The following is a 14,317-nucleotide window of genomic DNA, read 5'->3' as shown; positions in this document are numbered from 1 at the left end:
ACCCAGGTAAATACCTATCTACCCGGTATTTAACCTTATCTATTACTGTACTTACACGTCGATAATAAACATTCCAATTTTGACAGAGACTTTTGTACGCGAACTGTAGAGATATACCCTTATTTGTACTTTTGGCGCGTTGTTTCATGAGCATTCTGCTCTTGATGCTGGCAACATATTAACTGATCATTCATAAACCTTAATCCCAACGCATAAGGTCCATCGATGGTCGGCTGAGTGTGCTAATGTGCTTTGTATCGATAAATCGGTCTACACCAGTCTACCGACTAGACACGTGCCTCAAGTCCCTGAACATGCATGTTTTAGTTCTAATAATAACTACAAAGCATATTGCATAATGCTGTGAGTTATTACGTTTTTATCTTATGCGTATGCGGCCATTTGTTTTGTTCTATTCGCTCAAATATTTTTATCTCAATATGGAGATGCAGAGGCGTATAAGGCGAAAGGAATTGCAATGGCGGGGCGTCCATAAAAAGCGATTTAAACTGGCTTGCCTAATGGGAGTTGAGCACCTTATTCTATAGCTATCGAAGAAATGGCGAGCCAAATTAGCTATGGCTTTCCTACCATTTATGTTTGATGCGCCGTTTCTGAACAATTGCCAACATACCGTATGGCGCCCGCATTATCATTGTGAAGATGAATGGAATAAACGTAGATTATAACAGGGGTTCCCAAACTGGACGCCATGGCGCCCAGGGGCGCCGTAGACAGCCGTGAGGCAATCTTCCTCACTATGTCACCTATCTATTACGAATAGTCTACTCGTAGCTAGGTTAGGTCGCCGAGATTAAATTTTAAACTTGCAACTTACAGTAATGTCATATTCATCGAAATGACACACTCGACCACAACACTGTTAAAAAAAAAAGACATAATAACTGTAACGGTAACTGTTTGCGTGATAAATTATTATCGTAAAATATTCAATAACTAAGATTTAAAAAGTATGTTATGTTTCAGAAAGCGAAATATTGTTTTTAAGTAGTTGACAAACACTAATATTATTACGGGATTTAATTTATAATTTCAATGGGTCATGCACGTTTACATTCTACGGGCGTCGTCGACAATAGCCGGTCTGGAAACCCACATTTGTTTTCATGCGACGGAAAACCCAATGTGATTCACCATTGGGAACTTTAATAAATGTCGATCATTTTTCTTGATAATATAGCAGCTAGCTAAAATGAAAATAAAACGAACAGTTGTCACAGGAATTAGTCACGCGCGGGCTTTGCGCCAAGAAAGAAGTCCGTTCAGCTTTGTTTTGGGCAAACAACAATATTATGTTTAGATGCCCCGTTGACTTTGTCATAGCCTTGTCCGCTTTGTCAAAATATAAAACCAATTCCACTGTGACATTCACAACCATTTTTGAGTCATGTCAAAGTTTATCAAATTAGTTAATTTGACTACTGTTCACATCTAAAATGTTAGTATATGTTATATGTTGACTGATATATGTTATAATCCATAATCCAAGTCATCGATACAAATATACTAACCTAAAGTATTAGGTAATACACTAACCCCCTTATTCATAAAACTTTACGGACCTGATTTAGTTAAATTATGTTATATCCCTTTTTTACAAATACACAAGTCAAAATGACTGATAAGGACAAACGATTCATAGCTAATTCAGGCCAGTAACGCGTTTATGAATAAGGCCATTAATGATGATAGACACAATAAACTAGAAAGAGTGTGAAAAGTGTGTGAAAGAGGATATGAGAAAGAAAGGAGTGAGTGCTGAGGTGACGAAAGATAGAGGAGAATGGAAGAGAAGAACATGTTGTGCCGACCCCACATAACGTGGGATAAGGGCAGGAGGAAGAAGAGACACAATAAACTAGAAGACCTAAGTGAATTCTATGTATATGTAGTTTTAGGCCAAATTATTAGGACCCCCTACTCATAGTGTTGTGTTCCTGCCGGTGAGCAAGGTTGCCAGAGCTCAACGAGGGGCGGGAGGGGTTTAGGGTCGGCAACGCGCATGTAACTCCTCTGGAGTTGCAGGCGTACATAGGCTACGGATACTGCTTACCATCAGGCGGGCCGTATGCTTGTTTGCCACCGACGTAGTATAAAAAAAAAACGCATATCTATCATCGTCCATCACATTATCAGATAAGAATGACTGAAATGAAAGCATCAATTAAGTATAGAGACTGAAAAATCAGCCCATAATCTCAGAATAACACTCACTAGTCTAATAACAATGTCGTTCAATTTATCCTCAAGTATCGTTAGGTTAAGTGTGTGATATATTTACACTTGTACCCATCGATTATTTTCCTATACATCTTTTCCGCCTCGACAAGGTCACCTTTAGTTCTAAGCTTCTTGGTAATCCATAACTATTAGCATACATACATTACTGGACGACGTAAACAAAGAGCATACAATATGGATTATTAAGGCGAGTTACAATCAACTGATCAACGTTGAACGCAGCTAAGGAAGCCCCCGACTAGGAGAACTGACGATCTGGCTACCATCGTCGGTAACTATGAGGACCGCCAAAAATAGGTCATTGTAGAGATACTTGGGGGAAGCCGCTGTAGGTGACGATGGCAAAATTACAGAGTAGAATATAATAAGTCGACATGAGATATATCGGAGCGGCCGAGGTGCTCACAAATATCTTCACACGCACTCTAACGCCTTCACAATAGCGGCGTGTTCAGATCCGACATATCTGTTGGCTACTGTACTACGTACACAACCTTCACTGTCTGGCGTGCACAGGACTGTGACGTCACGAATTTCTGTTGTCCCTCCTTAACGCATCACGCGTTCTCGCAGATGTCTGTGAAGTTGGCATATCAGTCGCGAACTAATCGAGTGACAGTGACAGCCCTCTGACAATGTTTACCCGATTTAGTTGGTGTCGCTCTCACTTTTGCCTCCATTTAGTAATATTACCCATACAATTCTATAATCTTCCTGGAATTCCTATGATCGACAAATCAAGAGGAAATCGGTCCAAATATCACCCGATAAAACCAGGAAGTAGCATTTAACCTATTCTATTCTACCCACGTTTGACGGCAGTGACATAACCAGTACCCCTAGTGTAAATAAATTCGATTTCGAAACGTGACGTACGCGTTTGCGTTTAGTCTCATTTTGTATTGGATTTAGAAAGAGCGCGCCAAGCGGGACGTTTTGGAAACTCAAAATCCTATACAAAATGAGACTTAACGCAAACGCGTTCGTCACGTTATGATGTCGATAAAATTTACACTAGGGGTACAGATATACGAGTAGTATAGTATACGATACGCGTACTGTCAAAACCATCATCCACGTTGTTCACTGGAAATTCGTAAGCCTTAATGCAAACATGTCAGGTTTCTTTTGGTCAATTAATTGCTGCTTTTAGTACACGTGTATCGAACGCCGTAAAACCTTTTGCACAATTCCTATCAAATCGGTTTACCGCGTAGTCAAGCGCGTCACAAGTAACCGCAGAAATGAATGATTTATATAACTTATGCCGTCTACGCCTTACATTGTATCGTCCGCATTAAACAAATGAATAAAGTAAACCTTATTGTAATGACATTAGAATGTTGAGACGGATATGTCGCGTGACGAGAACGGGTAGAATAAGGAATCAATATAATACGAGGAAGCCTGAAAATTGCACCCATAACAGAAAAACTAAGATCAAATCTCCTAGCGTGGTACGGGCATGAGAGGAGGGATGAAAGTCATGTGACGCGAAAGGTATTAGGAATGAATGTGGAGGGATGTAAGAAGAAAGGACAACTAAGGAAAAGGTGGATGGACTGTGTGATAGATGACATGAAAATAAGCAAGCGAATGATGATGAGTGGAATGACGTAAGGTTCATCTATGGTCAGTTGTGTTGCTATTAGTGGGTTTTATGCTTCACTCAGAGCTATACTCACAGGCTACACAGACTCCGCATTATAAGAGCCTAGGTCGCCACCAGTAGGGATATTATTTCAATAGCATTCGATAACTATTCTTTCGTGAAATGATCCTAAATAACAATTTGTGTCTTATGTCTCAATAGCTGTTACTTTTGAATTTAGCGGATTACATAATTCATGCAACTATACTTATCTCTGCACCTATGTGTGATAGATACACGGAATTTTGTCAAAAATCTAATACTCATCGAGACAATTCTAAAAACCACAAACACAATTAGGTTGCGTTGTTTCATCACAGAGTTCCTATGGTCACCTCCTGTCTCCATCATCAGATCAGCACGATGTTACCATCATATTGCATTGTCACCCGACTTACATATATGTATGCAAATTTTGATTTTCATCGGAAACCGGGTAGTGGGTCAAAAACTTGCAAGAATCGATTACAGATCCACACACAGACAACGGGACAGGTGAAGCTCAATAATAAAAAATAAAATAAAAACATTTATTTCGGACAATACAGAATCCATATACCTATACCTATACAATTTAGAACTAAATAAAAAAAACAATCAAATAAAAACTTGAAAAAATCCATGTGAAGAACGGACGCTTCGTACGAGGAACTACGTACATTGACCCAAATGTTCATATCTCTATATCGCACGCGCGTAATTATATAAATAAATAAATAAATATTATAGGACATTATTACACAAATTGACAAGTCCTACAGTAAGCTCAATAAGGCTTGTGTTGAGGGTACTTAGACAACGATATATATAATATATAAATATTTATAAATACTTAAATACATAGAAAACAGCCATGACTCGGGAACAAATATCCATGCTCATCACACGAATATATGCCCTTACCAGGATTTGAACCCGGGACCATCAGCTTCGTAGGCAGGGTCACTACCCACTAGGCCAAACTGGTGGTCAAATAGCTCCCCTGTCCATGATGCCCAAGGTCAATGACTGTGCGAGCGGGACAGTAATATAATTGATTGCCTGCCCAAGGGGGCAGCTGCCCCTCCCTAACTGTACCTGCCTATGCCTATGCAGAGTAGAGGGCAAATATGAATAAAAGACGAAACATCTTATCCGTCTAGCTAGATGAAGGCATATCGTATATTTTATTTCCGAGCAATCCTTACACTGATTGTCACGCGACTAGCTGACCTAATCATCTGTGTTCCGACACCACTCCGAAGGGAACACGGGAGCATTCGGAATCGCAAATTCATCATACATTTTGAAATTAGTTTTACATTGATACTCTATCAATACAGAATTCACTGAAATAGCTAAATATAATACTTGCAGCATATAGCAACGCAATTTGAGAAAACAGAAAAATTAAACAGGTGTTTTAAACACCATATGATATCCAAAATAAATTATTTTTATTGCTTGTAGGTATGTAAATAGCATAGCGTAGCATCTTGACGTGTAAAAGTGCCCTCGTCGCCTATTTGCAAAATAAATGTTTGAGTTTGAGTCAAACATTTATTTTGACACGATCATCAAAAACCCCTTGATAAAGTTTAATTTTTTCGAATTTTGAGTCACTTCATATTATGACAATACTATTTCTCCATTCCATTAGTACATCTATATATAATATATATGGTGTTGCAGGCGTCCATGGGCTGCGGTGACTGCTTACCATCAGGCAGGCCGTATGCTTGTTTGCCACCAACGTGGTATTAAATAATTTTTTGGCAAAAAAATCATTTTTGGTACAAGCTTTTATCGCTAGGTTGAGTTGTTTTATCACAGAGTTACTATGGCCACATCATGTCTCCATCATCAAATCAGCTTGATGGTACCATAATATTGCATTGTCACCCGACTTACATATGTATGCAAATTTTCAGCTTCATCGGAAACCGGGAAGTGGGCCAAATTTAACTTGCAAGATTTGTCCCATACATACTAACAGGGCATGTTAAATAAAAGCTCGTGAAAAATGGGTAGATATGTAGTGATAACAAGGCAGTTCAGACATCTTTACCACGACCTTGGAGCCCATTTCAAAAACATTTGCGACTTGTAATATTCTAATAAAATTACTTAAAAAGAATCTTCCGCTTATATTACAAGGCCCCACGACACGTAAGCCGTTGAAAAGGCGAATGACCTTTACACGCAAACACTCAAATACCAGTCATTATGGTAGGTACAGATCCTATAAACAGGGAGGAGCTACTTTTTTACCAGTCGGTTCATCGAGATTTACATTGCTTGACATTTTGCCAACTGGCGACTATTATACAAGATTTATCATTATGGCATTTATGGCTTTACGAAATGGACATAGGTATTTCGGATTCATAAAGATGTAAACGGGGAAAGTTGTAACCTGGTGAATGATTTAAGGCGCTATTTATTTATCACGTATGGCGATTTGGGGGGGCGGGGGGGGGGGGGGGGGGGGGGGGTTGAACATGTCTTATGTATTCTTACAAAAGGGAGGTTTTCATAGTCCTTACGTAAGATCACAAGGATGCGACAATTTTAAATTTCTGTGAAATTTTGTTAAAATAATACTTTCACACTATACTATCAAACACGGTACAGAGTAAGCTTGGACGAGCTCCAGTACCCTTGTAGGTACAAATAAACGTTCCAAAAATGATTATTTAGAAAAATAAACACTAAAACAAACCAGACGTCATAGTTATGAACAGAGCTCGTTGTAATTTCATCTCGCTGTGCATGCTTATTTTGGATGGCAATCTTATATAATACCTACCTTTCAATATATTGTAAAAAAATGTTGTCTGTTTAGTGCGCCTTTTAAATAAAAAAATAAACGTTTATTCATTTTTTACTTTAGATTCTTACGTAATATAGAGGGGAGGGAGGCGGCCTATTATTATTTTTCTTACATACGAAATGAATGACGCCTAATGACAGTGGGATAAAGAAATTATTCACCGCAAAGTTTCCATAATTGCGAAGCTTTCCACATGGTATCTGGAAAATGTCTCAAATCTTCGCTGGGGATGATTATTACTAAAACGTGACACTATTTAGAGCTTACTGCACCCTGTCTCGAGTTTGTGGCTTTCATATACGAAATGGGCCTATGAAGCCCATCGTGTCCATTAAAACAACATTAATAACGCGTTCCGGGTGTTCCCGCACTTCTGTAGCGCATCAGGGATGTCCGCCGAAGCCAGGGTCGATTGCTTCTATGCCACCATCCGCAAGAGGGCCGCGTCCCTGGTGCGCCAGATACGCGCCAGCCCCAACATCATCATGAAGATGATACGGTACAGGCTGGACTCCCCCTATTTGCTACGCTGCAATCGGCTACATATGCCGTACTCAGCTGACAAGAAAAATAATTTATAGATATAAGTATATTCCTAGGTTTTAAGTACTAATATATATTTTACAATTAAGTTTTACTAACCAAAATATGAGTGTAACTTACTTGAAATAAATGATGTATATGAATATAAAACGACATGATGAAATTGATGAAATAAGGTGAAACTTGGCATGAACATTCATATCTATACGTCTGGTATTAATTTTCGCTGCTCGAATTATAATGCAAAAAAGAACGAAAAGTTACATATACAAAACTTCACTTCATGCCAAGTTTCATATCACATTATTTCATCATGTCATCTTAAAATGAGAGCGTAATGCCCGTCACAGACGGATCGATAATATATATTAATATGCCGTAAGATGCCGACAGATATCTTGTAGTATAGCTAGGCACCACACACGCCAACGATACCAATAGTACATTACGAAACAAGTGCAAAAAATAGGAAATTCGAAACGAGTGGCGATAAATTAAAACACGACCGAAGGGAGTGTTTTAAATCGACACGAGTTGCGAATTACCTATTCGCACATGTATCGTACAACGTTTTACAGTACATATATGGCCCTTTAAATGTTCGACACAGTAACGTAATATGCTAATTTTCGCACTAGTGCTATAAAGTAGCACCATATGTACTGTAAAATATAATATATCGCTGTCTGTCTAGCACAGTGGTTCCTAACCTTTTCAGTCTTGTCACCCCTAAGACTAACTAGGGATCCTGATTTTACCCCTCCTCCCAATAATCATCAATTGTCTTTCTTATAGGTATAATCTTTGTTATCTTTAATCAAGCTTATTAAGTTATTACCCCCTTGAAATCGCAGTTTTATCCCCTCGGGGGTAATTACCCCCAGGTTACGAACCGCTGGCTAGGACCTACATTGTGAGAGAGGCGAAATATACCAAAATATATCAAATAATATAATATAGCTATATATCACAAGGTATAAGATATCGTAAGATACCAAAATATACATTATAGCTTCATGTGTGGAGTTGTGGACTCTGTCAAATGGTACGTAAATAATATCTTAAGATGCCTTGCTATAAGATATCTTTGGGGTATTATGGCTCCGTCTGTTGCTTGGAAGCTGTTGTATTTTTTGGAAGCGGCATTTTAGTGGCGGGTTCTTGCTTATTGCGACTCTTATTCTTGTGAATGTTCAATAAGTTTCTGTTCTCAAACTTTCTGCAACTTACACATGTTTCACGCGAACGAAGACGTAAGTAAAGGCAAGTTTTGTTAAAAAATCAAAACCAAACTGCAGACTTATAAAAAGAGCTTCCTACTCTATTCTTTCCGACAGGTAGCAATCTTTTGTAGCATTATAAAAGAATTTGACGAACCGTAAAACACCGGAACACACCACAGCGTCCACAGCCAAACAACTAAAGATTACCAATCCAAACGGCCCTGAACTCAAACCAAAAGTAGATTTGGTCCGCGATCTAAATAAAGAGAGTTTCTAGATATTAGCGGAATGGGAGCGATCAATATATTCGGTGTAACGACCGGCTTATGTATAAACAATGTGGCCCGTTTAATATTTTCGAAGTGTTGACATGTTTACCGTAGTTCTAAATAGGTAGTCAGCAGCAGTAGGGCTAATATGGTCGGCTCTTTATCATTTGTCTCCACGGCTGTCACGTTCTAACAAGTATCTAAGTGCGAAAGTGACGCACGGCATGACAGGTGATAAAAAATCGACCATGATACCGATGCAGTAGGGCTAAGATGGTCGGCTCTTTATCATTTATCACCATGCCTGTCACGTTCTAACAAGCGAGTAAGTGCGAAAGTGACGGGCATAGTGACAAGTGATAAAAATGGAACCATGGTGCCACCGCAGAGGTAGGTACTTAAAATACGTGAACAAATGTTTTGACACTTTTGACCGTCAAAGACGTCAACTGACGCGCGCTACAGTCCAATATCTTTCATAGGGTTGCCATATGTCCCGTATATACGAAACTATCACCGTATATAAGTATCGCGTCCCGTATTTTTACTCGTCCCGTTTTTGTCCCGTATATCAATAGGCCTTGGCGACAACGCCTGTTAGCGACACTATACCTTAGCACTGTCGCTAAAATCGGATCTTGTGGGAAAATGGGTAGGGCATGAAGCCCATGAAGATTATTACGGACGGCGATATTCTTACTACCGGACGCATTTACCTGTGGGCGTTTTTAACCGAAGGAAGGTGTAACCTCTTGTCTTGTGTGATAACTTGATAAGCATCTTGATCTAATTTTTAGTCAACCACACACCTTATAAATAAATAAATATTTATAGGACATTATTACACAAATTGACTAAGTCCCACAGTAAGCTCAATAAGGCTTGTGTTGAGGGTACTTAGACAACGATTTATATAATATATAAATACTTAAATACATAGAAAACACCCATGACTCAGGAACAAATATCCATGCTCATCACAGGAACAAATGCCCTTACCAGGATTTGAACCCGGGACCATCAGCTTCGTAGGCAGGGTCACTACCCACTAGGCCAAACCGGTCGTCAACCTTATATACACCTTATATATTAAAGGTTGAATAATTACAGATTTTTTATATACATGTACATACACGGAATCACTGTGTTGACAGGTAAAGGATAAAATGCAGGTTTCATCGCCAACACACTACAATCGAAGATGAAATGTAATCTTATAAGGTGAAATTATATTACTTACGATACGGAGACTTTACGTTAATGATATATGAGTGAAAGAGGGTCGATAGGACGTTATGACGCTAATCGAAATGTATGTTCGGTGTACCTTTTATTAAAATAACGCTTTTACCCTATTTACAACACCTTTCGTGCTTGAGTGCTCCGTGAAAAATTAAATAAATAGGTACCCTGACAAATAACATATAGAGCGGATCTACAAAATATATAATATGGTTTTTATTTCATTGTGATGCGACCTGGAGGCATACCGCGAACCATGAGCGAAGTTTTGCCTCACTGTCGCACTTGTGAATTCGTGCATAAGTGCTACAAAGAGGCAAAATTTCGTTCGTAGGTCGCAGTAGACCAGGGGTGGCCAACAGGTCGATCGCGACTGTTAGTCCAGTCGATCGTGGCAAGGCAAAAAATATAAATACGTAGACCAGTTTCAGGTTTCAAGAAGTATGTAATTGGTAGATCGCACAGGGTTTCGTTAGTAAACTGGAGATCTTGGGTCTAATCAAGTTGGCCACCCCTGCAGTAGGCCCTCTGAATCTGACGCTGATTGGTGCTCACGGTCAAAGTTGTATCAAAACAAGATGAAAACTATATCAAATTGTTAAACCGAATGAATGAATGAATGTTTATTCACAAGAACATATGGTACATTAGATATCATATATCATTAGATATAGAATTGTCCTCATAGTTACTACACGGCCGAATATATAGGTATTTAATAGGTAGGTATGCCGATACCTTCTACAATGCCAAATTAATGATGTTACAACTAGATCTCTATCAGTCTGGGCAAATAGGTGACGAAGTTCGATTCCGATTCAAATTGGTTGTTAACACGATCATGTCTAGACGGTGTCACAATCAGGTGACAAACAACAAAACACACCTACTTGGGTAAATCAGCATCAAAAGTAGCGGATCAGACTAAGCCTCAAAAGTATACCTACCTACCATTTTCTAACAACTTAAGTGGGAAGAATAGTTTTGCGATCCTAACCGAACGTAATATGTACGAAGACGTGCATTTTTGATGAAATTTCCATTTCGGGAGAAAACGGTTTGCACTAAATAAATCTTAACAAATCACTTTGATTTTGATGTCGATCGCTTTAATTTAACTTGAACTTGTAATAACGTTTGTTTGGGTCAAATCCTGCAAGTTAAATTTGACGCACTTCCCGACTTCCAATGAAGCTGAAAATTTGCATACATATGTATGTCGGGTGACAATGCAATATTGTACCATCAAGCTGATCTGATGATGGAGACAGGAGATGGCCATAGGAACTCTGTGATAAAACAATGCAACCTAATTGTGTTTGGGGTTTTCTAGAATTGTCTCAATGAGTATTAGTTGCCTGTGGAAAGAAAAGTACAGTCAGCAATAAAACCTTGTACCAATAATGGAATTTTTGCCAAACACTTATTTTTAACAGTATGTGATTTCTATTAGAAATTAAATTCTGACCTAAACCTGCAGCACTATTATACAAAGGCTGTTCTGCTGAGATGAAAATCTTCCTTTGAGCTTGTAAAACATTACTTTGGAATAGCAATGGCTTAGAATTATTAATTTAACATCATTATAATAATAATAAATAAATAATAAATATTATAAGACATTATTACACAAATTGACCAAGTCCCACAGTAAGCTCAATAAGGCTTGTGTTGAGGGTACTTAGACAACCATATATATAATATATAAATATTTAAATACATAGAAAACATCCATGACTCAGGAACAAATATCCATGCTCATCACACGAATAAATGCCCTTACCAGGATTTGAACCCGGGACCATCAGCTTCGTAGGCAGGGTCACTACCCACTAGGCCAAACCGGTCTTCAAAATAAATAAATAAAATAAGGAATAGGAATTAATGAATAATGTCCCTATAATGTTTCATGAATGGAGTTATTTACGCTTAGTTGTTACTAATGTGCAATAAAACCCATTAATGAATTAGTAATATCAGAAATTTGCAAGGGCGTTGAGCTAATATTATAAATATGGTTTTTTACATTAGAAAGAGAAAGCCATTCATTGAAAAAAGGCTGAATGTTTGAACTACGCGAATGTCTGAAATATTAGAACATTTACAAGGTTTATAAGTAGTAATGATGATTTAATTTAATAGTAAATAAAATCATCATTACTATAACAACTAAACAAGAGTTTAGATAAGTAGTGGTAGAGATTGCTCTTTAGTGATAAGACCGCCTGTTGTCACCTCTGTCTTCATATATTATGTATATCTCTCTGTAAATGTTTTTTGAGGGTGTGCAATAAAGAGGATTTGTATTGTATTGTACAACATAATAATATTGATAGTGAAGTCTTTATAAATGACCAGCCTGTTTGAGTAGTGTTGACCAAAAACAGATATCTTCGAATAAGCGCATAGTATAATAGAAAACAGTAAAATTCTTCAAATATGGTCTCAAGATTTGAAGACGATATGGCTGTCCAAATATGGTACAAGCTTATGCAGGGTCAAATCTTATGAGCATTTCCAAATATAGCAATGCATTAAATATAATTTAGATAAAAGTAGACACATTGAAACTATCAACAATTCCATTTTTGGTGCACTAGAAAGTTTCATTGGATTTCCACCCTTTAAAATATGAGGTAAGTAAGCCCTAGAATTGCCATTAATATTTTTTTTTATCAAAATCATAAGATGAAACTGTAAGCTAAAATTAAAGTAGCACTTATTTTTAGTTCAAGATTTGGCAAACTACGATAAAGATAAACATGTCCAATAAGAACAATGTCAGTACTTTAAATAAAGCTATTATCTTTATCTTATGAAAAAAAACTGTAAAAACCAAAGAGGATTGTACATAGTCATTATTAAGGTGTATTCAGATTATTTTGTAAATAGGGTAGTTCAAAAAATCATTCATATTCAGTTGTAATAAGAGTCCCCTTTTGAAATAATCTACTTTTTAAGTTTCTCCTTTCGGAATTACCCGAATGCACCTTAAAAGATTCAATGTTTCTTTAAAGTAATGACAACAGGTAAAAATATATATTAGCAATGTGTGATATGCTCTGGAAACTCTAAAATAGAAGACCTTGAACAAAACATCCACATTCAACTCAAGGTCAATATGATTGTGAGTTTACTGCTAAAAAATTGCATGTTTTCCTGTTATCAATCTCACAGTAACACTTATTTATAGAACACTTTAAATCAATGCTCAGAAAAAACGACATTGAGATTAAATTTATTGCCATTTGCTAAGGCCATAAAACTAAACATTTTTAAATTTTTAATAAATAGGTAATTTTCTCTTTCTTCTTTTATTGCGGCATACACATCTTAGTAATGAGAAATGTTTGCTCAAAACATAAACAATTCTCGTTCAATAGTTATAAATAGAAGAAACCAGTTGTAAAAAACATTTTTACTTCACAACTATTTGCTTTGGTTTTATTGCATTGTTCACTTGTTTTGAACGGGCATATAAACTGAGTTAGTATGTCAATTGTCCACTAAATAAATTGATGCTACAATGTTTTAAGCCAGACTCAGATAACCAGTTAATTGTATGAATGTTTGTGTTGCCTAGTTATGCTTTTGTTTTGTTTCTCTCAGCCACTTGACTGTGCTTTATCACTGAGATTTACGTATTCAGGGCATAGTCCAGTTCGTTCTCTAGCAATATTTGATCAAGTGGCAAGTGAATTAGTTAAATAACTGCGCAAAAAATCGGCTCCTTTGTTGATGAATGACGCATAACCAAACACGAAATATGTAACTACAATTGTGTAACTCACCCTCCACCCTGAAGATCTTCGACTTGATCGCGAAGATAGTGTCGGAGGGCGACACCGTCATCTCGAAAGCGGTGCCCGTCAGGGTCTCCACCAACACTTCCATCGTGGCCTGCCCAGCGCTCTCATCCGGGAAACCCTTCGATCTATTCGACAGTCTCTCTGGGCATCCATGTTGGGACATTTCACACGCGTACCACTTGATTAATCACTATCTAAACCACATCGCGGGACACGGAACACCGTGAAAAATACCACGAATGGTCAGTCTAGGACGATCGTGCTGCGACGAAGTAAACTATGTGGCCGATTACAAACACACATCGAACATGTTTATCGTTATTATATAACCAGCACAGTTAATAAACGCTAAACAATTGAAATTTAATTATAAATCTATTAATATAAAGCAACAAAAATAATATAACACATTGGCTAAAATTAAATAAATACAATTTCGTGACAGAACAGAACTAGATTTTTTTTTCAATGATGGTGAATGAAATGGAATTGAATGATACATGAAC

The 14,317-nt window shown here is 37.5% G+C and overlaps 1 protein-coding gene across 1 annotated transcript in view; it reads right to left on the bottom strand.

Moving 5' to 3' along the window:
- The window catches only part of LOC133526430 (uncharacterized), a 39,839-nt gene extending 25,541 nt beyond the window's left edge, over nucleotides 1–14,298 (bottom strand). Inside the window, exon 1 of the mRNA XM_061863059.1 lies at nucleotides 13,794–14,298. Coding sequence (XP_061719043.1) covers nucleotides 13,794–13,974 — 181 coding nt within the window. The 5' untranslated portion in view covers nucleotides 13,975–14,298. The remainder of the gene's footprint in view (nucleotides 1–13,793) is intronic.
- Between the last annotated feature and the right edge of the window lie 19 nt (nucleotides 14,299–14,317).

This window comes from Cydia pomonella, chromosome 16 (assembly GCF_033807575.1).
Source record: "Cydia pomonella isolate Wapato2018A chromosome 16, ilCydPomo1, whole genome shotgun sequence".
Taxonomy (NCBI): domain Eukaryota; kingdom Metazoa; phylum Arthropoda; class Insecta; order Lepidoptera; family Tortricidae; genus Cydia; species Cydia pomonella.
The sequence above is the reverse complement of the archived record's forward strand: the minus strand, read 5'-3'. Positions and strand labels throughout refer to the sequence as shown.